The 25752-nt window shown below is 42.2% G+C and overlaps 1 protein-coding gene across 3 annotated transcripts in view; it reads left to right on the top strand.

Moving 5' to 3' along the window:
- The window catches only part of ROBO3 (roundabout guidance receptor 3), a 181043-nt gene that overhangs the window by 19991 nt on the left and 135300 nt on the right, over positions 1–25752 (top strand). For all 3 annotated transcript variants that reach the window (XM_087939008.1, XM_026718015.2, XM_026718014.2), the window contains exon 2: positions 11293–11619. In XM_087939008.1, coding sequence (XP_087795134.1) covers positions 11293–11619 — 327 coding nt within the window. The remainder of the gene's footprint in view (positions 1–11292; positions 11620–25752) is intronic.

Genomic DNA, 25752 nt, shown 5'->3' with positions numbered 1-25752 from the left:
TAGGTTATTAATGTATCAACTGCAGTGATTCATTTAACAACCGTGGCAAAAAAGGTCGCAAAATGGGGCAAAACTCGCTTAATAAATATCTCGCTTAACAACTGAAAATGTTGGGCTCAATTGTGGTTGTAAGTTGAGGATTACCTGTATTTAGGATTATGCGTAAATCTTATTTTTGGGGGGTCCTCGGTGTTGCCTTCTGCTGAATTGTAGCTCTCCAGGGCAGCATTCAAAACCAGAAGCTTTTCATTATTTCCTGTCTCAGTAATACAGAGTTTGTGTTGTTAAAGGCCACGTTAATGAATGCCGTGGTTGAGATTGTATCAGTTCCAAAGTACTTCTTCCAAATCACTTTTTTTCAAGCTCTATAAAGCATCCCTTATCCAGGTACTTAACTAGCCCAGGTCTGGTTGAGTGACTATTGCTTTGGTTACCATTGTTCCTGGGCACTGCATTTCTTAAAGCACAATCCGTTGACCACACAGTGAATGAGATGTATAAAACAAAGAGCTGGAGGCATAACAGCCAGATGTCTGAAGGTTTGCTAAAAAGAAGAATCTTTCAGCCTTCTCTGGTAAACCAACAGGAAACACAACTAGAAGAACTAATTCTGCTTTATTGTAGGGCTGTTTCAACAGAATCTTGTAAGTCTGAAAGTACAATACTCCCACCATCACCTTTTCAGCCTGATAATTTAGGGGAGGTCCCTGCTGAGCCTTTTCTTTTCCCACTATGCAGCTGTGGGTTATGCTGCCTCTTATCTAACCGTTCCCTAGGCAGCATCTCTTCCTCATCTCCCAAGGTCATTCTTACATACGTGTTACACGTAGCTAAAGAAAAGGGAGAATATTGTATTTCTCATACCATTATTTGGAAAATATAGATACTCAGACTGGGGTTCTGTAATGTTTCATCCCTAGAAGGTAATTGAAGAATTATGGAGATGTATTTTTTTTTTTAATTTCGCTTCCACATATGATGGGTGGGTCTCTGTTGTATTAACATACCCAAACTTCCTTGTCAATATTCCCTGGTGATCTTTCTGGTTTTCTTAAGCTCGTAAGTGAGAGATGCATCACCCAACCAACCTTGTGAACAATTGACAGGCACAATGCCAAAACACATCTAGAACCTGAGCTGCAATTCTGCATAGAGCAGTGAAATCGACTGAGTTGGGTGGAAGTGGAATTAGCTGAATGTAGTTTCGATCATCAGTGAAGATGATAGTATTTAAAGTATACCTAACACACCAATTGTCACAATCCTCAACCAAGTATCTTGGGCAGGATGCTAAATTAGAAAATACACAGGACAGATCTGAACTGAGAAGCAGGCTTTACAGCTGTTATCCCAGAACTTTGCTAACTAATGAAAAACCTACTACAAGGTAATGGATCAAATGTAGGAGATCCAGGGTGTAATCTGGGGGATGGCTCTTAGGCAGTAAAAAAGACCACCTTCCTTGAACACAGAAATAGATGAGATTGGGCTAGATCGGATGTATTTAGGTATTTTAATGCTCTCCATGCATAAATAGCTTAGCACTCCAGTCACCTCGAAAAGGGCGCCAGTGATGAAGTTGTGTGCTAAGACTGACCACCTCAATCTTAACTGAATATCTGTATAAAGTACTTCCAGCGGTCAACTTTTCTTGTTCTCGCTTTTGCTACCTACGTCTTACACTCAACTGTGGGACAAGCAGTGTTGCCAAAGGCTTTCAGGAATTGAAGAGTGGATGCCCTGTTGAGACCTGGGCCTTGGCAAGTAGGTCTTTGACAACTCGTCATGGCCACCTCACTGCAAGGACAACTTGCCACAGGACAAGAGTTACACTAATCTCAACAAAATAGTCAGATAGAATCATTAAAGAAAGGATGCCAAAGGAGGGACAAAATAAAATGTGAATGACAAAAATTAAAATAATTTTAAACAATTAAATTGATTTGTTGGTGAGCTGGCTGAGGTGAGTTGTCCCATTCCATTGGTAAGTACCTGATGAAGTTCAATGGATGACATCTACCCCAGGTGTCTCTTTTATTGAAAGCCAGTTGAGTACCTTTCAAGAGCTGTGTTTCAGCACAGCTTTTGTTGTTTACTGTGGTAGGGCTTCCATTAATCTTCTTTTTAAAAAAATCTTCCAAGCCTCTGCAGGTGCTTGTGTCAACCAAACAAGGATCCTGCTCATTTGCTCTCATGTGTGGCTAATTTAAACCTCACCCCTGTCATCTCTCACCGTTGTGGTGTTGGAAAATAAATGTTGGGACGCTTGTCTGCAAAGAAGAACCAATGAGCTGCAGCGTTTAAACAAACAGGCATCACTAAGTTGCCCATTTTAGCTTGAAGCTCTCCTTTCAACTTTCCTTTTTGTGGTGACTGCTGTGTTATTTCAGCCCAGGGCATCTTGTGATGAGTAGAAACTGCTAGTTTTGCACATCGGTTTTATGAATTTGCCTGAAGATAGTTCTTTGCAGCCAACAAGGAATCTCAGGTCTTTAGGCCTCTCGTATAAAAATTCAGTTTTGCATTTCAGCAGGAAGGTTGCTGTTACAATATGAAGTACAGGTAGTCGTCAACTTACAACAGTTCTTTTAGTGACCGAAGTTACAAAGGTACTGAAAAAAGGGACGTATGACCGTTTTGCACACAAGACCGTTGCAGCATTTCCCCCATGGTCACATGATCAAAATTCAGTTGCTTGGCAACTGACTCATATTTATGACAATTGCAGCATTCCAAGGTCACGAGAGCCCCTTTTGCAACCTTCTGACAATCAAAGTCAATGGAAAAGCCAGATTCATTTAACAACCATATTGCTAATTTAACAACTGCAGTGATTCACTTAGCAAAAGTGGCAAGAAAGGTTGTAAAATGGGGCAAAACTCCACTTAACAAATGTCTCAGTAACAGAAATTTTTGGCTCGAGGACTACCTGCATAGACCTAGCGCTGCATCTTCTTTTGGGGTTCGGGGGAGGAAGGAAGGGAGAATAATTGCCACTCAACTGGACGCTACTGAGAAAGAGTTAAATCAAGCCAACTCCGTGATTTCCCCCACCCCGAAAGGCCGTCATCAGAAATGCTAAGGTGTCTTCCAGTCAAGATACGGGAAGAGCTGTGTTTTCCTCGGCCTTGAGCTAAAGGAGTGAAATTGAAGTCTTGAAAATTAGAAAGCCGCCAGATTTTTTCTTTTTCCCAAATAGCCTCATCATATTTATAGCTTTCACAATCTGGATGCCTTGGTTCAAAGCGTGAGAGAGACAATTTAAGTACCAAAAACTGTTCCTTGGGAAATAAGCTGGTGTACATTTCAAAATACCTTATCCAGGTTTAACTGTTGTAACGCCAAAGCACGCTCTCCATAAAATGGGGGGCGGGTGGGACTGAAAAAGCAAAGGAATAAGGAGAATATCTCTAAGGATGAAAAGAGAACGATGGGAAGCAGTAAATAGCATTGTGCCAACTAACTGCATGCGGCTTTTCCCAATTAAAGCAGGGGGTTCCTTTTTTAAAAAGAACAATCCATATAGGCAGTAAAGCTTGTGCACCTCCTGCTGAACAGGGAAGTTACTCTATTTAGTGATTTGCATGTTATATTTTTCTCTTGCTGTCCAAGATTTTTCTCCCTCTATTCATACGTATCCCCTGGTTATAACATGCTGCAGAATGATGCACCAGGTTTCTACAACAGGCTGCACAGTGGAAGCAATTTCCTGCAATCCAGAACGACTTCACCGATGAATGTGCATTTTCTCAGCTGCGGCAGCACAGAGTCTTGGAAAACAAAGTGATGCTCTGCGGGGAAATTGCTCTCTTCTGCTGTGATAACTCTGGCTGATTTGCAGGGGCAGACATGACAAGCCTGCCAGATGCATATCGCCTGAGAGAGAGCGCTGAGATTCGCTTAAAAGCAAACCAGGGAGCCCCATATCATCAGTCGCTGTTGGGAAAGGTGTTTTCTGGGAGCATAGAAAAGGCTACATCAGGACCTGTCCCACATCTAATTTCTGGGTCAATTATTTTGATAAAATTAGTGACACAAGCTCCCTTTGAGGAGGAAGGAAGGAAGGAGGGAGGGAGAAGGAGGAAGGGAGAAGGAAGGAAGGAGAGGGAGGGAGAAGGAAGGAAGGAAAGGGGTGGAAGAGAGAAGGAAGGAAGAGGGTGGGAGGGAGAAGGAAGGAAGGAAAGGGTGGAAGAGAGAAGGAAGGAAGAGGGTGGGAGGGAGGGGAGGAAGAAGGAAGGGAGGAAAGGGGTGGAAGAGAAAAGGAAGGAAGGAGAGGGAGGGAGAAGGAAGGAAGAGGGTGGGAGGGAGTAAGGAAGGTAGGAAGGAAGGGGGAGGGAGGGAGGAGGAAGGAAGGAAGGAAGGGGTAGGAGGGAGGGAGGGAGGGAGGGAGGGAGAAAGGGCAAAGGAAGGCGAGAAGGAAGGAAAGAAGGAAGGGAAGGAAGGAGGGCGGGGGGAGAAAGGAAGGAGTCTTAAGTTCTTCTTTGTAGCCAACCCAAGAGAAAAGCCTCTGCAGATCAATGTAACTGCAAGCTTTTCAGAAACATAACATTGGGTGTGGCAGGTGCTGAAGCAGCCACTGAAACGTGCCCAGCAAACCCCAAATGCAATTTGACTATTGGCACTCAGTTGTGTCTTCCAATGCCTTGTTTTTCCCTTTGAAGAATCTGCTGCCAGAGGCGGCCACTTTACAGTGCAGAATAGAGTCATCTTTGAAGTTGGCAGTAGCAAAAGGAGGACGGGGCAAATTCTGGTAAGGGAGGGGTAGCCATCCTGCCGAAGGCTTACAAGGAGCAGGGCGATGTTCTTGTGGTCTCGCAGGGCATTTCTTTTTGACTAGAGATATATTTTTCATTTCTTTTGCTGTTCGGGAAGACACGGTTTATTTCCATTGTTTCTGTCTCCACAGTGGCATTTACCTCCTTTTTACACATCTTAATCCTGCGTTGTTCTGACATAAAGCTGCTGTTTGTAGTTATACTTAGAGAGTTCACCCCTCTATTCACCCCTTCCCTCCCTCTCTAATTCTCCATGTTTTTCTTGTTATCCTGAGATTTAGGGAATGTCGTTCAAATTAAGGGCTGCCTATGTGTTACGTCTCTGAATATCCTGGGGCAGATATTTCTAATAAACGGTGGCACGTCTGCTTTTGACTTTGGTGTTCTTGGAGAAGGTGCCACAGGTGGTTTAAGGCTGAAGATAGCATGGTAGGGAAGCCACCAGGCCTCACCTGAAAACCTTCTTTCAGCATGTGCTCGAAGGATGTCTCTTGGGTGTTCAGGCGTGAAATAACTTTGCTCAGTCTTCAATGAAGAGGCAAGCTGGTTGGTATCTTGAGAGGGGGAGAGAGCCAGCCAGCCAAAATGTATTTAGAAAGCATCTGGAGGAGTGAAGAAAGGGTGCCTGGGAGTGGGTGAGAAAACAATGAAATTCAAGCATTAGGCTTGGAGATCGCCGTTATGTACACCATCTGCATTTGGGAAAAAGAGCTGAGTCGAGAGCATTCACACATTTTCTTCAGTGATCTTGTAATTTGGCTACATGCAAAAAATTCAGTACAGGTAGTGAATTATGACCCCAACTGACCCCCAACATTTTGTGGCTAAGCGAGACAGTTGTTGTGAATTTTATCCCATTTTACAACCTACCTTGCCACCATTGTTAAGTGAATCACTTGCAATGGTTAAGTTAATAACCCGATTGTTAAGCAAATCTGATTTCCCCATTGAGTTTGCTTGTCAGAAGGTTGCAACATGACCTGTGACAGAGCAGGCGTAGTAAATATGAGTCAAGCACCTGAATTTTGGTTGCTTGACCATGAGGATGTTGCAATGGTCATAAGTGTGAAAAGCGGTCATTAGTTACTTTTTTCAGTGTGGCTATAACTTAGAGTGGGCACTAAATAAACCTTTGTAAGGATAGCGTCCTCAAAATTTTCACCCCTCCTAACAAGCAGCCATCAAAGACCACCCTGGAACTATGGAAAATGAATCAGGAGCTATCAGGTAACTAGACACAACCACACAACTGTCTTCCCCTGCTCCGGAGCAATCTTGGCTTGTATGGAAATCACTAAATAGACTGTGCCTTGGGATAGGAAGGGCAAAGGCCAATCTAAGAAAATGGGGCTTCCCTATAAAACAGGGATCTCCAACCTTGGCAATTTTAAGCCTGGCAGACTTCAACTCCCAGAATTCCCCAGCCACCTAGCTGGGGAATTCTGGGAGTTGAAGTCCGCCAGGCTTAAAGTTGCCAAGGTTGGAGACCCCTGCTATAAAAGATACTCTATGTGAATGTGGAGAAGAGTAACCCATCTCATGATGTCCTTCAACATGCATGGAGAAAGCTGGGGAATTCTGGGAGTTGAAGTCCGCCAGGCTTAAAGTTGCTAAGGTTGGAGACCCCTGCTATAAAAGATAGAAGAGTAACCCATCTCATGATGTCCTTCAACATGCATGGAGAAAGCTGGGGAATTCTGGGAGTTGAAGTCCGCCAGGCTTAAAGTTGCCAAGGTTGGAGACCCCTGCTATAAAAGATACTCTGTGTGAATGTGGAGAAGAGTAACCCATCTCATGATGTCCTTCAACATGCATGGAGAAAGACCTCATGCTGGCGAGAGAAAATGCCATCCAAGTGGCCCGATCCTGGGATGACATCATCCAGTTTTAAACTCATTTATTTTATATACTTTTCACATGTACTGTATCTCTATGACCTATTTAATACTTATTTTACCTGCTCAGTGTTGAACATTCTGTGTCTATAATTCGAAGGTGCTCCTGACAAAAATAAAGAACTGAAAAAAGTTACGAAGATATTCTCCTTTAAGGGGGAAAAATTGAGCCAATTTCCATCAAATTGAAGGGGAACCATTTTGTAAATATAGAAGAAACTTATCTGACCACTAACGAGGAACCCAGAGGCTTCGTTCCCATTTCTCCCTGGGCCTCTCAGAGGAGGACGAAGTCTGCTATTTCAGCAGCTTCACAGTGAAAGACAGAAAAAAAGCCTTGAGTAAATATTTAGTTTTGTCCCCAAAGCTAATATCACAAAAGCAAAGGCTGCACTTAGGAGAGGTTGCAGCCCAACCGCCAAGCTTTGCAGCTGGAGGCTCGTGGCTAACATCTGCCCTTGAGAAGGAGCAGCAACAGGCAACTTCTGTTCCTGCCAGCTGGGATTCTTCTCTCTGATGGTTCTTCAGAATGCGATGCCTGGCCATGTAATCTGGCCTCCAGGCTAAAGGAGCTGGCTTGGTTTCTTAACATGGGGCACAGTTGAATCCATTAACATTGGGGTCTCATTCTCCCCCCCCCATTCAGTTTATTTTAATCCTTGGCTAGATCACTATAGCCTGTATATCCTAACATATGCATGTTCATACCAAAGTTTGTGTTACATAAATATTTTTCCAAGCACTTTTCCTTCATCTAGTGGGGTTTTAGGCTGTTTTACACCATCAACATATTTTTTTGCATTTTCCCCTTCCAATTTATATACATTCCCCCCTTTTTTAGATTGCTAGAGGTACTTCAGAAGGATAACTGGACATTGTGTGTTGATTGAGGAAGTGAGACCTTGATCATAGGATCAAAATGCAAACGGAGCAAAATTCTCCAGATGTAACTGCAGTTATTTTCATGGGAAGCCCAAGAGGTTTTCTGCTTGTCTAGCAAAGTTGGCTTTCTCCATGGTTGTCTTTACATAAGTTGACTCAGAGTTGAGGCATTCAGCTACTTTTGAAGTTGTGGAGAAGCAGGGACAAGACTGGCTACATATTAATCTCAATTCTCTATCTCTGTCTCCTGTCTGTCTGTCTGTCTGTCTATCTATCTATCTATCTATCTATCTATCTATCATCTCTCTCTCCTATCATCTATCTTCAATATTATCTCTCTCGATGATACGATTGAACAGATACGTATATACCTACAGTATATATATACATATGAATATAATGCAAACAAGTGAACCAGAGAATTGAAAATGTCATAGTTATAACTTTCTAAAATATCAATAATTAGTTATGAATAATTACATCTCTTCTATGTCCTGTAACAGATTAAAAATCACTATTGAACTTAAGCTAAAAATGAATACTGTAGCCAGAATCAATGGCAACACAATATAAATCAAATGAAATTGTGTACTGTAATAAGTTCAGATCATATTATTAAAATCTATTCTGATTTAAACAGCTCATAAAATTAAAGTATAGATTCTGTGCATTAAAAAAGCCAAATTGCAAACATGGTATCAGCCCACGTTTTACATTATAATCTAAGAATGGTCCCCAGGTTGAGCTGAAATCTGTGTCAGGTTTGTTTCTCAGGTAGGAAATTATTCTAGATACTGAAGCATATTCCCAAAGTTTACTTAGCCATTCATCCATTGACGTTATACATTTTAAGGCTTATATAATTAAGCAATTAGAACCAATTTTTCCCCATTTTTGAACATAGGGTAGTGTTTAAACCTTATAGCAATGGTTTTGTCTCTTAAATCAGGGGTCTCCAACCTTGGCAACTTTAAGACTTGTGGACTTCAACTCCCAAAATTCCTGGGAGTTGGTCCACAAGTCTTAGAGTTGCCAAGGTTGGAGACCCCCATCTTAAATCATCTGTGAACCAGGAAGGAGGTCTAGAAGTATTATCCCCTTCCTCAATATGAACATGTCCCTGATCATACCTTCTGTGTGCACACACATGCACACCCTTGCATACAGCTATACCTGGTGACCAGAACAAATATCCAGATTTTTTTTCTGGGTAAGCAAGCAACAATTAAAAGGTTCTGTCCTAGCTGGAGAATCTTGAAATGTGTGAGATCTCTGCTGTGATAGGTGAATTAATCAATAATCCTAGCGCTTATCAGAGTTTAGGATTTCAAGGTTATTGATCACTGCAGCCTACAGATAACACTTCTCCCTGGTGTCTCAAATGATGGCCTCTTTTTTGTGTGTGTCTGTATATGTTCCAGCCTCAGCTGGGGTTCTGGCTTTTAAGCTTTGCCTGGGGTCAAGGGGTTTCTTTTCCTTTGGCACAAATTAGGCATTGTATTTTGGATTCATGGCAATGGAAACATATGTTCCTTCCCAGATCATTTATGGGAATAAAGATTCTCAGAGTTTGGCCCATTGCCTTACTGGTGGAATGTTTGGGAACTCTGGCACGATTTTATTTTGTTGATGGAGTGATTCATATGGTTTCTCTGGCAGACGTACAAAATAAAAAAATAAATAAATATGATCAACAAATTAAGGCATACCAACCATAAAATCCTAGCTTTAAAACAGATTTTTGAGGTGGCTTCTCTTTGCCTTCTCTGTATGACATAGAGTGGGATTGTCCTAGCCTATTAAAGAAATGGTGTGATGAGGAGGTAGGTATTATTTTGTGAAGTTAGATAAATAAATCGATTTGATGTAAATTAGTCAATATTGTTTATCCCCCTTTAGTCAGGAATGAGGGAAAAGTGGTGACCCCCCCCTCATATAGCCAATAGTGATTCTTATAAAAATTGGTAAGTAAGTAAAAAAGTAAGATGATAATGGTCCTAAGGCCAAATGTAAAGCCATGAGTAAATTTGAAAATGGGAGATCTAGGTAAAAATTGAATTTCCAGGTTGAGTGTGGTAGGAATCCAGTTTGATTAATAAAGAGAAGCAAAACACCGGTGCTTTTTCCCAATCATAAGTAAGCTGATCCCAACGTTCTCTCTCCTTTTGCTAAGACATTAACATTTCATCTACCAATCGATAGATTGGATAATTAATTTTTGAATTAATTTCTTTTAAAAGATACTCTATTAGCATGGGGAAATGATGTAAGGAACAATGTGGGGAAGAGATGCTGCCTAGGAAATAATCAGAGAAGAGAGGCAGGAGCCCTGAGTGGCTTAGTGGTCAAAAACAGAAACTTAGGAAGGACTTGTCCTAGTGGATGAAGCAGTTAAAAGTGGCAATGGGAGATCTGTACCTTCAGACTTGCAAAAAATCTGTTAATGGAGCTGAAGAGCAGGCAGAACTGGAGGAGGTAGAATTAAATATGTCATCAGCTTAGAGTTGTTGCATTCCCATAAGCGCTCCAAGTCCAACCCCTCCTGAATTCCATTAACCCTTATGTGGTACCAATTTAATATTGAACTTTAGTTGATCACATTCTTGTGTGTAGGCTTAAATGTTCTATTCTGTAGCTTATCCAATGGTCCCAATTATTTGTGCCTGATAGTAGCCTTATAATAAAGTAGAATTAGCTCATCTAGTCATGTTTACTGTCTGGTTTACCCTGAGGGCTGACACGTGCAAATCTTGGGGCTGTTGTTGTTTGTGTTAAAGCCTCTTCTGACTTTGTGCCTGCTGTGAAGCACCAATTTTCATCTAGAAATATGCTTTTGTTTTCTTCTGAAAGAGAGGTCTCAATTCCCATTGATTAACTAAACCAGAGAGTTGGCAAGATGTCTTTAATAAAACCATAATCTTTGTGAAAGGCCTTTCTGATTTTTATCTCTCTGATTGCTTCTTGCCCTGAATCTTTAGATATTTGAAGAAGGATGTCATGTTTACCCTCAATGTTCTCCAGGCTGAAAATATTCCAACTGCAACATTCTTTACAGGACTTTCCCTCCACACATTCTTCAAGTTGACCATTGTCATTGCTTTTTATACAGTCATATCCTATCTCGTTCCTAGGTGTGCAAATATATGCATGTTTGAAGGCCATCGTGTTTACCCTTCCCACATTTCATTCCATTGTTTGGGGCTGGTTTTCCATTTTCTCAAGAAGGTTTGGGATATTATAGAGTATTAATTTCCCTACTTGTGCTTAAAGCCATAATAGTTGATAAAGGAATTCTCTAACCTGAAAGAAGTGAAAGATGGAATTTGCCTGGATGGGTGTGTGTGAGAAAATTCACATCTCTGGCAATTAAATCATGGTTTGACATAGAATCTAAAGCAGACAATAATCCCTCAATTGTCCCAAAGATGTTTTTTCAAATGGCAACTGAACTTCCTATGTTTTTCTCTTGAAGATGTTTCACTTCTCATCCAAGAAGCATCTTCAGTTTTGACTCATTCAGGATGTTTATTGGATGAGAAGCACAACATCTTCAAGACAAAAAAACACAAAAAGTCCAATTGCCTTTTCAAAAAGCAACTTTGGGACAACCATGACCTGGATGACTGAGAATCTCCATAAATCCCTCAGTCGGTTCCTTGATAACTTGCCCTTCCTTGTTTTGGGGCTTCCTGATCTTCCCCTGAGTTAATACTTTCTTTTTTCTACTTCTTGAACCTCAGCTTCTCGTCCTCGCCTTGAGGATTCATCTCCACGGATAATAGAGCATCCCTCCGACCTCATTGTATCTAAGGGGGAACCAGCGACACTCAACTGCAAAGCCGAAGGACGACCCACACCCATCATTGAGTGGTACAAAGATGGTGAGCGAGTGGAGACGGACAAGGAAGATCCCCGGTCTCATCGCATGCTGCTGCCCAGTGGCTCCCTCTTCTTCCTGCGCATCGTGCATGGACGGAGGAGTAAACCAGATGAAGGCGTATATGTTTGTGTCGCAAGAAACTATCTGGGTGAGGCTGTCAGCAGGAATGCCTCCCTGGAGGTAGCCAGTAAGTAGATTTTTTTTTGTGTGAACGTGATGACCTGGATATATTGGATGTCCTGCTTTGTTAGTTTGACATGAGTAGTGAGGAGTTATGGGTTGGTAAGGAGTTACCTTGAACTTGGGTTACACATTGTGTGCACCAGATCTGGATTTTGAGATGAATAATCTTGTGGCAGTCTTCAGATGTATTTAGTAGGCTGCTGAATTGTAGCTTTGCAATTTCCCATTTTATTGGAAGGAAGCCATGTTATATATCTGCATGTTACAATAAAGCATTTTGGGAACTGGATGGGGTTTTTTAATGTTAAGCTGAAGAGTTTTAGGCTTTGAAAAATATATTTGTCAAAATGTACTCGTGTGCCCAAATACATAAGAATCTATAAAATGTTGCACGTAGCCTCACCCAGCAGGAGATTTGCTCTTCAAATTTTTTGGCAGTTGCTCAATATTCTTCTCTAGAAAACTTCATTCTCTTCTTTCCTTTTCTTTTCTGTTCTCTCCCAGAAGTGTCACTCAACATTCCATAGCTGCTTAATTTTTAGTGAACTATTCAGCTCTCTTGGGAGTTGTTAGATATAGATATAAATATAAAAACAATGAAAGTATCTTTCTAGCTCTGCAAACCTTGAAGCTGAACTTGGCAGTATCTTGTTGTGTTTCAATGCTGCATGAACCCATCTTGTGGATGTTAAATATTTATTTCTGGTTTGACATGGAATTGGTTGTAGAGGGTTTGATCGGGTTTATTTTTGCTGTAGTTTCAGCAATAATATAGCTTTAGGAATTCACCGACTAGTCTAGACTTTTTAAACTATAGTACAGCCCAACAGTAGACCCAAGATTAAACCATGATAATCTAACTATAGTATTGTATGAGTTACTGCTTTGCTTGCAGCACAACGTCATCCTTCTCTATCATGGACATCCTTCAGATGCCTGGACTTTAGCTTTCAGAATTTACAGTCATTGCTGAAAATTTGGAAGTGGAAATTATGAATCCAGAAAGTACCAAGGCCGCGAAGAATGATCGACAGTATTGAAAACTTCAATCTTGGTATCAAGACTAACATTGGCGCCCACTTTTCTTTTCTTTGTAATATTCACTTCAAAATTACTTGACTCTTTCTGCCCGCTTAGCACATGTATTTTTGTACTATCCTTTATGGCTGACTGTGAACCATATGGTCTCCTAGATATGTATCCTCTAGATACATTTGGGATTACAGATCTTGATATTCCCCTGCTGCTTGTAATAGCAACTTAGCTGGAAGGTTCGAAGGTAATACTGTTTTCAGTTCCTGGAGATCATGGTATGCTGTTGCTTTTCAGTAGAAGTTTGAACTTCTGACCATCTTAGTTGTAGGAGATTGGTACAGGGAATGAATGAAAAAAAGGTTAGCTTAGTCTCACGAATGAAGGTGAATGTATACATCCCTGGATAATGTTGTAGGATCTTACTTGGGTTGGTCACTGGGACCAGAGGTTTAGTCTTCCAAACTTTCAGACTCCAGCAAGAGTCCAAAAGCTCATTAGCTTAGTTTAGCCGAGACCACAGTTTACTGTCTGCCATGAAGCAATTTTTGCATATCTTCCAGTTTTATTTCTTTTATGTTAGCAGGTTAGATGAAGGTTTGATGGCCTGTGAAGTCAGATATTCTAGTATTGATGGGTGCTTACTGGCTTTGTTTTTAGTGACAGTTTTAGAATTTCTTCCTATGTATCATTGATATTGTGTTTTGCCTTGTTTTTAATGTGTTCTTAGCTGTCCAGGGATGCATCTATCAGAGGAATCATCACATAAGTCAATTGAATTCATTAATTAATGTTGCTTGAGCATTTTCTATGTCATATTTTACTTTGACCTCTACTTTGATGAGTTCCTGAGACTCTGTTGCAGCGTCTTTCCTTCCTTGTAGAAACAGAACTGATCTGAAAATAAGGAATCGAAAGCTCAGAATAATAGAACAGAATAATAGAATTGGAAGGGACCTTGGAGGTCTTCTAGTCTAACCCCCTGCTCAGGCAGGAGACCCCTTACCATTTCAGACAGTGTTGGGAAATTCACAACTTCTGGAGACAAGTTATTCCACTGATTAATTGTTCTGTCAGGAAATTTCTCCTTAATTCTAGGCTGCCTCTCCCCATGCTAAGTTTCCATCTGTTGCTTCTTGTTCAGGTGCTTTGGAGAATAGTCTGACCCCCCTCTTCTTTGTCACAGCCCCTCAAATATTGGAACACTGCTGTCATGTCTCCCGTAGTCCTTCTTCTCATTAAACTAGGCGTACCCGGTTCCTGAAAGTATTCATTATATGTAGCTCAAGACAACTCCTTGGAGGTTGCAGTGTGTTGTAAAGGAGCAGGGGTTTTCTCTTCTGCAAAAAAGGAGCTTACCCCAAGGAGGAGCAACTTGTGGCTCAGACACATCCTCCTTTTCCATGGCTTGTGCCCCCCTCCTCAAGATAATGTCTCTGAAATTGAGTGGCAAAGAGCCACATCCTACCAGCATGATTTTCTGTCATTTTTAGCAAAAAGAGATAAAATGCATTAACTCTAAAAAAAAGATGAGGATAAAGGGCTGAAAATTTCACCAGCCCCCTCTGGAGATAATACCATGATGTTATCATGATTATGCTAGCTCTCAGCCACTCAAAAAATTGATTCTTTGGGGTGGGGGAATCAGTATAGCCCCTGGCTACAAAACTTCATTTTGCAGTCCTTCCTACTGCTGTGTGTATATGGAAGGAAGAATATACCCGGGAGGACTAGCTCCCTGTCCTTTTCAAAATAGTTTTCTTTTTACTTATGTGCTATAAAACATCTGGCTGGAGATGTGTGAGTGACAGGTTTTCTGTTCTGCTGCTCCTTTGTTCTCTTCTCTTGCTCCAGTTTCCTTCAAATGCCGCCTCCCCTACTGGCTGCACCATTCTGCATTGATTGAAAGTAAGAAGGCCCAGACTAGGAAGAAAACTGAACTAATCTCATCTTTGTGAGGATTGGGAGCTATTTGCTTAGCAATATGAGATAAGCAAGAAGTCAATGAGAGGGAAAAAGGAAACTAGATATGAATTTAGTCCACCTTACACTGCTTCTTTCCTTCTTCACTAACCATTCTGACCTGGGTGGATTTGGGATGACTGGAAAGCAGCTTGACTGCTTTCCTTTTCCTGTCATGATGCCCATACTTGGTTGGCTTGAAGTTGGATCTACTAAGATGTTTCTCTTCCAGTTTGCATATCCGGTGGAGGCTTTATAATTTTGCTTGCACCTCTTCACCTGTTTTGAACTACAGCTCCCAGAATTTCTTTGCGCTTGCAATTTGCATGGTCTGAGGGTGTCAAACACCCAGAAGGAGCATCCAATTTTATATTTATTTATTTATTTATTTATATTTTATTTTATGTATTTATTTATTTGTTTTGTCAAGTATGCATTTGATAATATATATAAGTATAAACATGATTATTAATACATGAAATAGATACAAATAAAAGGGAACATCAAGATAGGGACCGTAGGCAAGTTGGTGTGCTTATGCATTATACAGTATATATCATATATCATATATCATATATCTATATCTATATCTATCTATCTATATCTATCTATCTATCTATCTATCTATCTATCTATCTATCTATCTATCTATCTATCTACCTATCTATCTATCTATCTATCTATATCTTAGATGTAAGCCTTTTTTCCCCAAGTGAATTCATTAAAGATTATAGTTTACAAACTAAAGGAAAAATAAAAAGGTGCAAAGGAAAAAAACAGGAAAGGCATAAACAATAGGAAAAAAGACGCACAGTTAACTATCAACTTATGACCATTTGCTTAATGACAAAAGTTATGATGGTGCTGAAAAAAAGTGACTTATGATCAATCATCACACTTACAACCATTGCAGTAACCCCGCAATCATAGGATTGCAACTCTAACCAACGTCTTGCAGTCTTTTCACGAGATGCTTGTGGGTGATTTCTGTTCCTCTCCTTTGTCCATAGAGGTTTTTGCCAGCTCTTTGTTCTTTGACATATTTGTTGGCTATGCTTTTAGTGGAGCCATTTTCAATCTGCCATTCTTCTCTGGAAACATATCTTAGATGTAGCCTTTATAAGGAGGCAGCCTATATAATTTGGCTAAAGGAGCTTCTTGCTGAAGGAAGTAATATTAGCATGCGGTCCGGACCCGGATTCAATCCCTGGCATCTCCCCGAAGAGACCTATGTCATATGTATCTCATAAAGCATCACCCCAAAACTTATCTTTAGTGCTAAAAAAAAGTTGCTAGATAGGAACAACTTATAGCATTCAACCAGATGCCTCTAAAAAAAAAAGCATGCAAGACCTCAGGACCATAGACTCGCCTACTGGTGATATTGAGAAACAGGCAGACTCTCGAAGTACTATGTAAAAGAACCTTGCTGCCCATAGCTTCTATGCTGCCAACCCTGGCATACAGCCATCATGGTTAATAGCTTCCATTCGTTTGTCTAATTCTGTTTTGAACCCCGTTAAGTTGCCAGACAATTCTACACCTGGCAATTCATTGTATAGAGAAACCTTCCTCTTGTCTGTCCCTTTTATTTTTCCTGGATGGCACCCCTCTCCCCAGATTCTAATTTTATCTAAAAGTTGGCCAATATGTAATTTAAGCCTGGAAATGTTTTGGGACAAAAATGCAATGAGAATCAGCATTGTCAGAAATGGGGTGGTGGTGGTAAAAGATCTGTGGGGTGGTGCAGTGGTTGGAATTCAGTTTTGCAGGCTAACTGACTGCTCACTGCCAGGAGTTCGATCTAGACCAGTTCAACGTTGTGTTCTGACCTAGGCTTCACAGAAGCAAGAAACAGACTCCCCGTAAAAGAAACCCCCCCTCTTTATTTACATCTTGGGAATTAACTGCATTCACCAACAGAAAGTCCAGGCAAAAGTCCTGCAAGGAGTTAACTGAAACAATAGTCCTTATCAGCTCATTATGATAAATACAAGTCTGTGAGCTTCTAGCCTGCAAATTAAGTCAGTTCAAACACAGTAATAGACAAACCTCAGTTCTGGCAAGGCAGTCTTCGTTGCATAAAACACACAAGGAGCAACCTTTCCAGAAATGTGAACGGTTGTCTGCAACAACCAAGCCACCCCCACTTTCTTCCTATTTATTCCCTAGCCAGGGAGGGGCCATTCAGCGTCCACATTTGTTTTGCTTTCCAAGCCAGCTCATGGTCCTCCATTGTTCACCTCTCCTATCTGCTCTGTGCATACGCAAATCTGGAACAGGCCCCAGCTGTTCCTCCTCCTCACTTATCTCTGATTTCAAAGGCAGCTGCCTCTCTGGCTGGGAAATGCTGGGTGGCCCTGGCTCTATCTCTGTGTGATGGCCCTGGCTCTTCCCCAGGCTCCAGTATGGCTCAAGTTCTTACCCAACCTCCTCATCGTCCATGTCTGACACCAGCTCTGCTGGCAGTTGGAGGGACACAACAGGTTGACTCAGCCTTCCATTGTTCTGAGGTTGGTAAAATGAGGACCCAGATTACAGGAGGCAATATGCTGACTCTGTAAACTGCTTAGAGAGGGCTGCGAAGTGCTATTACTATTGTGTGCTTTAATCAGTTGTGTGGTTCATCCTGTAGCATTGGTTCTGCCTACCAAAAGTTGTCCAGTAGACATCTTTTATGACATGCCTAGTTCTATACCAGCAAGTCAAGGTTCTTTTTATTCTGGACGTTTTCTAACAAATGTAAGCCAAGAACAAATCCTCAATTCATAGGTCCATTCAGTTCTTCTGATAAACTCTTTCTGGCAACCTGTCCAACTGCATTCCTGGCCAGTTCTTTCAACCTGTGTGGGTGCCTTACGGATGGGGGTAAAATCCAGGTTGGTTATTTATCTGCCCTGACCTCAGAGCCCATCTCCTGCAAGGCTGCCCAAGGTGCTCTCAGCTAATGGTTTTATAGAGACAAAGATCAAGAAACAAACCTTGTGAAAATCCTTCAGGTCTGCGGAAAGTGACACAAGAAAAATGATGGCCTTCCTTTAAGACAAGGCCAAATGCCACAAGCAAGGGAAATGGGATGCTGGCTCTGATAAGGCCTTGGAGTCACTAATATTTACAGGCTTCTCCTGAGCTGAACTTCATATAATGCTATCAAATGTGTGAGTGTTTGTGTTTGTGGGTGTGCTTCTGTGCCAGAAGAATCTTAAGCTGCTTTATGGCTATTATTGGGGTTGAAAGCTATCAAAACTATTTTTTTTTCTGATGGGTAATATAAACTTAAAATAGATGGGCAGGTTTTCCAAAGGCAGGGCCTCCTTTGTAGAATTTTCTAACATTGCAACTGCAAAAAGTCATCTGAGAATCTCTGAATGTTGTTATTCACAGTGGACATCCATTTGTCAGAAATGGTATAGAGTTTCCTGCTTGGGCAGGCAGTTGGACTAGAGGATCTTTGGAGTCCCCTCCAACTCTGTTATTTTTTCTTTTTATGATAATGTGTATCATTCCATCAAACCCCAATAAAGTCTGGAGTAGCATAGGATCTCCTGCCATGGTCAGGGGGTTGGATAGATGTCTCTACCATATTATTCTATGTTTTATAGTGTAAAAGGTCAACATGCTTCACATTGAATGAAACAGTCCTTTAGATTGGTGGATACAGAGAGCTAAGAGAAGACAAAGCAAGAAGTCCTTGGCTAGATTTCTATGTTGGACTTAGGCCAAATGTTCATGAATTTTGCAAAGCCTCTGTTTTGCAAATCTAGTTATGGTTTATTCCATAAACCTGTTTAATCAAGCCATGGTTTAACATGTTTCTGGTACTAACTGTGGTTGTACACTGAAAGTTGCCTGTACAGCTGTTTTATAGCTTAAGTTGTCTTTCTTTCTTATTCTTATCTTATTCTATCTTATCTTATCTTATCTTATCTTATCTTATCTTATCTATCTATCTATCTATCTATCTATCTATCTATCTATCTATCTATCTATCTATCTATCTATCTATCTATCTAAAAGCAAAAAAGCACTCACACATCATCACAAAATTTCCAGAACTGTAGAGCCTACAAACTTGAAATTTGGCACGTATGTTCCTCTTGGCTTCTAGGTGCTCGCTAACAAAGGATTTCTCAAAATGACCATCAGAACATTAGTATTTCCTATATTATTATTAACACGCTCTGATGCTAAGGAGTTCTTCCCCTCTCCACCTAAAAGAAATCTGTTCCAGCTGCAGTTGAGCTAAGCCACACCCAGGCTCCTTGCTGTCTCCTTCTTGCTCACACAGAAAATACTGTTTAACTTTCCAAACAGCCCTCAACTCTCTCACACACTGACAGGACACTAGCCAGATGAATACCGATGGATGCTGGTAGGCAGAGGCAGAATTTTTCCCCCTTATTTTCCTCTCCAAAAACTTGCCCGATCACATAGTTTCGTACTGAAGCATGGGTACCTTGCTAATTCTATATAACTAAGGAAGTAAGTTACTTACAGAAAGTCATAAGGTGAAACTGAGTGGCTGTTATTCTCAGTGATAACCCTGCTTCTTAAAATACTAGCTGTGGGTTGCCTTTTTTCCACATTTGGAAATGTCTGTTTTCTCTTTATGGAATTGTCCCTGTCCCACAGAGTTTCCCACAATCTGGACAAATTGCCTAGTCATAAAATGGCTGTCACAATAGGTAGAACAAATCACAAAACATAATAAATGTCACCTCAGCCTCCCTTCAACAGCACGGTTCATTCTTTTAAAAATGTAAAGGTTTCCACTGTCCAGTCATGTCCGACTCTAGGGGGCAGTGCTCATCTCTGTTTGCTAGCCAAGGGAGCCAGCGTTGCCTAGAGATGCTTCTGTGGTCACGTGGCTGCCATGACTGTACACCAAGATTCACAGAATGCGGCTCCCATCCCATTGACGTGGTGCCTACAGTATTTATTCACTCACATTTGCATGCTTTCGAACTGCTAGATTGGCAGGAACTGGGCAGGAATGGAGCCCATCCCATCATGTGGTGTTTGAGTCTCAAACTGCCAAACTTTCAGTCAATAAGCCCAGTGTTTTTCTTAACCAATAGGACACGGCACCCCTCCATTGATTCTTAGCATACTCCAAAAACATTTCATCGTTCCTCTGGACCATGATGAAAGTGGTCAGCCTGAGAGTAAATTCTGGAAGATTTCCCACTTTCACCTTTACCTGAATGATTAGATCATCATGGAAGTTCTGATCCAGAACTTTGAAATTTGGGGACAATGTTCTTCTTCCTGGCCTTAAGTGTACAAATAGGGCACATCCCTATTTGTACACCTAAGAGGTCAGTGATCTTATCCAAACAGCATTTTCGATGCTTTCTCTAATGGACTTTCCAGGATAGGAAAATGGCTTTGAGCAAAATGCTGCATAATTCAAAATAGCCCTTTCCTTGCTATGCTTGGCAGTGTCCATTGATTGAAAACCCTAATCTCATCTGTTATGGTGTAGAATGCAAAGCTTTAGGACCCACGTACTCTGCCCTGAAAGCCACATTGGAAATCTATGGAAATTGGGTTGCTTATCCCTCTTGATACATAACTATTTGCATAAAGTTTCCTTAGCTGTGCATTAACTTTGCAAATGCTCCACCATCCCAGCTAAGACTACTACATCTTAGCAGCAGGGTGGTAGCTGCACAGAAAAATGGCCTCACTCTTTAGCATATTTCAAGGGAGTGATGAGCAATGCAGCAGCTTATTTTGCACCTTGAGGGGCACAGCCAGCCTGCTTGCTAATCTGCTATATTTGCATGAATGTCTATAGCAGGGGCTTCCAACTTCGGCAATCTTAAGACTTGTGGACTTCAACTCTCAGAATTCCCCAGCCAGCATGGCCTGTAGCGGGGGTCTCCAACCGTGGCAACTTTAACACTTGTGGACTTCACCTGGCAAAGCTGGCTGAGGAGTTGAAGTCCACAAGCCTTAAAGTTGCCAAGGTTGGAGACCCTTGGTCTATAGAATTCTATAGAATTCTGGCAGAAAATTTATTGACTACTGAGCCGATTCAACTCTCCGGTGGCATCTCTGCAGGCACGCGGCAAAATTTACAAAGGGTTGTTTTCCACCTTCCTTGCATCTGGGAGTTTTTCTGGTTCATCTGACAGGACTTTGCTTCCATTTCTTCTTCAAGAAATGGCAAGAGAGTTTTTGAGCTAAAGAGAAAAGATAAAAAGATCCCACGTAGTACAGATCGCTGTTGATGGCTATCTTCAGCATTTGTTGGGGTACATTAGCTAAGAGAGGGGAGGAATGAAGTGGACTGAGAAGAGGTCAAGTATTCAGAAGAGAGCGACTGGTCCAGCAGTTTCAGGGATGTGCAGTGAGTAAGGTGCTTAATGGTGGAATTTTATTTAATTCGCTTTTTAACTAATTTTAAAAAGGAGAGTGATTTAACTAATCAGTCTCCTTTTTTAGGGTTCAGACTATACTTTTCCTCTATCCTCGTTTCAAAGTGGCAGGAAACTAGGATGCCTCTTTGGATTTCTTTTAATGATGTATTTAATTCCTCTCCCTCTTTCTTGTTATCCAGTGGAAAAAAGATACCTTAAGAATAGTGTGCAGTGGTAAGGTAAAGGCAAAAGATGCTGTAGCTGTCAGAAATACCTACCGATTGCCAAGGGCCCAAATTTTAAGGGTGTGGCCCTGAAGATGCTGTGAAGTTTGTAAGTGTGAAAACGGGTTGCAACTCATTTTTCAGTGCTGTTGTATCTACACAAATGGTTATAAGTCAAGGACTGCCTGCACATCGTACTGAATCCCAGCGTTTTCATGGAGATGCTAAAAGAGTAGCTGAGCTGCCTTCCTTTAAAAACGGGAAGAGGCTGAAAAATCTTCCATTCCTTTTCTTGGCTTAAATGCCCAAAAGCCGAGCGTGCTGCTAATCCAAAGCTGCTCCCATGCTCCGGAGCCTCCCTATCTTTTAGCTGCATCTTAGCGTTGCTTTTAATAAAAGACTCAGAGGCATCACGTTGTGTCTGCATGAGGGATTTAAAGGAGGCGAGGTCAGAGAGGAGCTCCCAGTGGGGGGAGCAGGCCTTTAAATCAAGAGAGGAAGAAGGGCTTGAGCGAGCAGCGTCTCAAAGGTGGAGTTGAGGGACGGGAACAGAATGGCCTTTTGTTGGCGGTAGAAACGGATTATTGGGCATGGTTAAAGGGTTAGTCTCCTTCTGCCTTGCCGTCCCATTCCTTCTTTATTGTGCACTTTAGAATAGGGAAAGAGAAGACTTTGGCTGTTAGCAATTAGTAAGCAGCCTGACTTCTGCCTCCTCCCCCTCCTCCTTCTGGCACAAATGGATTTTCTGCTACTTTTCCATTAAAGGATGGAGTCAGCCCCAGGTAAATGGCCCAGGCATCTTCTATTAGAAAGAAGGCAGCCGTTATAGGTAGCATCTTATGAGGGTGGCAATGAATGGAACGGAACCGTTTTTAGAATTTGCCAAATGGTTTTGCTGGCACAGATTGGAGACTAATGCTTAGTTGAAATGCCGTTAAGTGGCAGTTAGAAAAGGCCATGCATATTTTTAGGTCCAAGGGGAAGTGGGCAGGGTGACCAGATTTGTAGCAATCTGTTCAAAAACTGTACTGCTGCAACTCTGCTTTCCACGTGGGGTGCAGTTTAGGACTAGAATCATTCTTATCATCGTCAAGGTTTATTTCATCCCCACAATTCCCAAAGTTTTGAATATGGGTGCAATGGCTCAGTGGTTAAATATGCTGAAATTGCCAGATGGAGTCCTGACAGCCTGGATTCGAGACCCAAACTCTCCAGGGCAAGCTCCTGTTTACCTGCTCCAATTCTTGTGCACCTAGCAGTTTGAAAGCATGCAAATATGAGTAGCTAAACAGACACCTGGGAGGATGGTGGCTCAATGGCTAAGACTCTGAGCTTGTTGATCAGAAAGGTCAGCAGTTCGGCAGTTCGAATCCCTAGCGCTGCGTAACGGAGTGAGCTCCCATTACTTGTCCCAGTTTCTGCCAGCCTAGCAGTTCAAAAGCATGTAAAAATGCAAGTAGAAAAATAGGGACCACTTTGGTGGGAAGGTAACAGAGTTCCGTGCACCTTTGGCATTTAGTCATGCCGGCCACATGACCATGGAGATGTCTTTGGACAGCACTGGCTCTTCGGCTTTGAAATGGAGATGACCACTGCCCCCTAGAGCCAGAAATGACTACCATGTATGTGCGAGGGGAACCTTTACCTTAAATAGGTACTACTATGGTGGGAAGGCAACGGTGTTCCATGCACCTTTGGCATATAGCCATGCTGGACACATGACCACAGAAATTCTCTACAGTCCACACTGGCTCCCTCAGCCAAAACATAGAGATGAGCACCATGTCGTAGAGTTGGACATGACTGGACAGAGGAAACCTTTACCTAGGTTTTGAATGTGAAAATAAAGAGGAGTATTCGAGAAAAGCCATAGCTGGAATGACATTTATAGATCCACGAATCAATCTATTTTAATAGATTCCTTGAGTGGAAAAAGAAAGCAAGGGTGGTGGCACCCCTGTCTGGTGGGACATTTCAAGAGGCCCTTAGATATGGGGCTGCTGATGGAGTCCCTTAGATGCTGCCATTACCTGGCTCCAGCCCTCTGTTTCTACTGCCTTACCCTGTGCACTTTTCTATCCATGCAAATAAAAAGAACTGACGTTCAAAAGTGCTCTCATTCATGGGATTGGCTTTGATGGGGAGAGTCTCTTCTGAACCCATGGTTCCTTGGCAACTTTCCAGCCATGTTGACTCTCACCTCACTATGCCTCCATCAGGTGGAAGCGTCAAGAAGGAAATAGCATTTGTCAGAAACACTTTGGTGTCTCCTGTCTTACGCCTTGTTTCCAGAAGCTTGTCTCCTTCATAGAAGCAAAGAATTGCAGAACTGGAAGGGACCACTGGAGTTTAACCCACACAGTTCAGTGCCAGAATTTCAATTAAAACCCAAACAACCATTTCTAACCTCTACCTGAACTCATCCACTGAAGCAGAGTTCGACGTCTCTTTCAATAATTGGTTCGAGTGTCAAACTGATCTTATACCTTGTCCTTGACTTATCACCATAATCGGAACCAGAATTTCCATTGTTAAGCAGGGCAGTTGTTAAATGAGTCATGTCTGATCTGACACCTGGTTGAGTCCAAATGTCCCAGCGGGCTTTGTGCCTAAAGCAGAACCAGAACTCCCAGTCTCCCAGTTTCTAGCTGGTACATTAATCACCACATCAAAGTGGCTCTCATCCCGCACTTTAGGACAACACAAAAGGGTTTTCCATCTGTGTGTGTGTGTGTGAGTGTGTGTGTGTGTGTGTGTGAGAGAGAGAGAGAGAGAGAGAGACTTCCCATCAGATATTTGAAGAATGATCTTAGATCCCCACCAGCGTTTTTTGTTAAGACTGAGCATATTCACTTCCTTCAATTTCTCCTCATAGGATTTCATTGCTAGTGCCTTGATCATTCCGCTGTCCTCTAGTGAATTCCCTTTTATTTCCTGCATCCTTCTTAAATGGATGCCCAGAACTGGTATCTGCACGATCCCATTCTTTCCAGGAGGACAGTCAAGAAAGACTTCCTTAAGCAACCCGTAACACAAGAACAGCATTCTGCTTCTAATTATTGCTTCAGTCTCTACTATCCCCAAATCTTTGAGCAACAAATACTTCCACAGATGAGCCTGGGGTTGAGAGTGTCACTCTTTAAAGTGTTTTGGAGACAGAAATGTGTCCACGGCTCTGAAAACTGACTGACAGCTCCGTTGAGAGTCAAGCCACAGCATGGGCAGCATCTTGGAATATCAGTCAGCCACCTCTAAGCTGGAATTATTTATTGATTTTTGTGTCACTATTCAGTCCATTACCCAGACAGGATGCATTTATGTAATTTGGAAAAGGGGCGACTGCTGGATAAACAAACCAGCAACATATTCCTTGCCAAGCTATAGTTTCCTAGTTCTCAATACAAAGTTATACCAGAAGTTGAATTGATGGGAGGGGGCTTTCATCTAATATTATTTATTTATTTGTATCCTGCCTTTATAATTTTTAAAAGTAAGTCAAGGTGGGGAAACATATCCAGCATACATCTTCCTCCTATTTTCCCCACAACAGCAACCCAGTGGGATAAGTTGGGCTGAGAGAGAGTAACTGGCTCCAGTCGCCCAAAGACCCCCAGCCAGCTTTCACACCTAAGGGGAGACTAGAATTCACAATCTCCTGGTGAGTTGCTCAAGGTCACCCAGCTGGCTTTCATGCTACCTTAGGACTCACAGGCTCCTGGTAATTGGCCCAAAGTCACCCAATCCCGAAGCTTCAAAAAATTTAGCAATGGGTTTTCTGCCTGGTTGCTGGGTGGGCGTAGCCATGGTGGGTGTGGCCTAGTCAGCCTCCACCATGTCGGGGGAGGGCATTTTTGCCCTCTCTGGACTCCGGGGGCTTTCCTCGAGTCTCTGGGAGGGTGAAAACAGCCTCCCCGGGCTCCAGAGCGTGTCTGGAAGCCAGGAATGGGCCCATTTCCAGCCTTCCTGAACTTCCGGGAGGCCTTTTTTTCGCCCTCCCCAAATCTCCATGCACGCCCTACACTTCCCTGCATCCAAAACGGGTCGTGTGGGGATTCCTGGGAGGGGAGGGGCAGGGTGGGTGGGGCCAGCCAGGAGTGGGATTTGGGGGTTCTCTGAACTGCACAGAATCTCCCAAACCCCTGGAACCCCTTAGGCATTTTCCATGCCTGAGGCGGAACAAAAACTCACAGTCTCCCAGTGACTAGTCCAAGTCTCCCAGATCAGATGGCTTTCATGGATAAGGTAGTACTTGAACTCATGGTCTGTTGCATTCTAGCCTGGTGCCTTAACCACACTCTAATGATCTGCGGGATCTCTTGAGAAGTCTCGTTTTCTTTGCCACCCTGTAGGCCAAAAATGAATTTCTTATCTCCAGCTGGGTGAGGTTGCAGATTCCTGATAGGCACCCTGCACGGCTTTCCTTGAAGGGGTAGTTTGGATGTCCTTTGAAGAAACAGAGAACCCTGTATTTATAGGATAATTTTAGCATCCAGCGGGCTTCGTGTCTGTCAAGCTTATGGGTCTGGAATGTTGGTGGTGAAAAGCTGCCTGAGA

The sequence above is a fragment of the Pseudonaja textilis genome, chromosome 9 (genome assembly GCF_049901715.1).
Source record: "Pseudonaja textilis isolate UNSWEBS1 chromosome 9, rPseTex1.2, whole genome shotgun sequence".
NCBI lineage: Eukaryota > Metazoa > Chordata > Lepidosauria > Squamata > Elapidae > Pseudonaja > Pseudonaja textilis.
The sequence above is the reverse complement of the archived record's forward strand: the minus strand, read 5'-3'. Positions and strand labels throughout refer to the sequence as shown.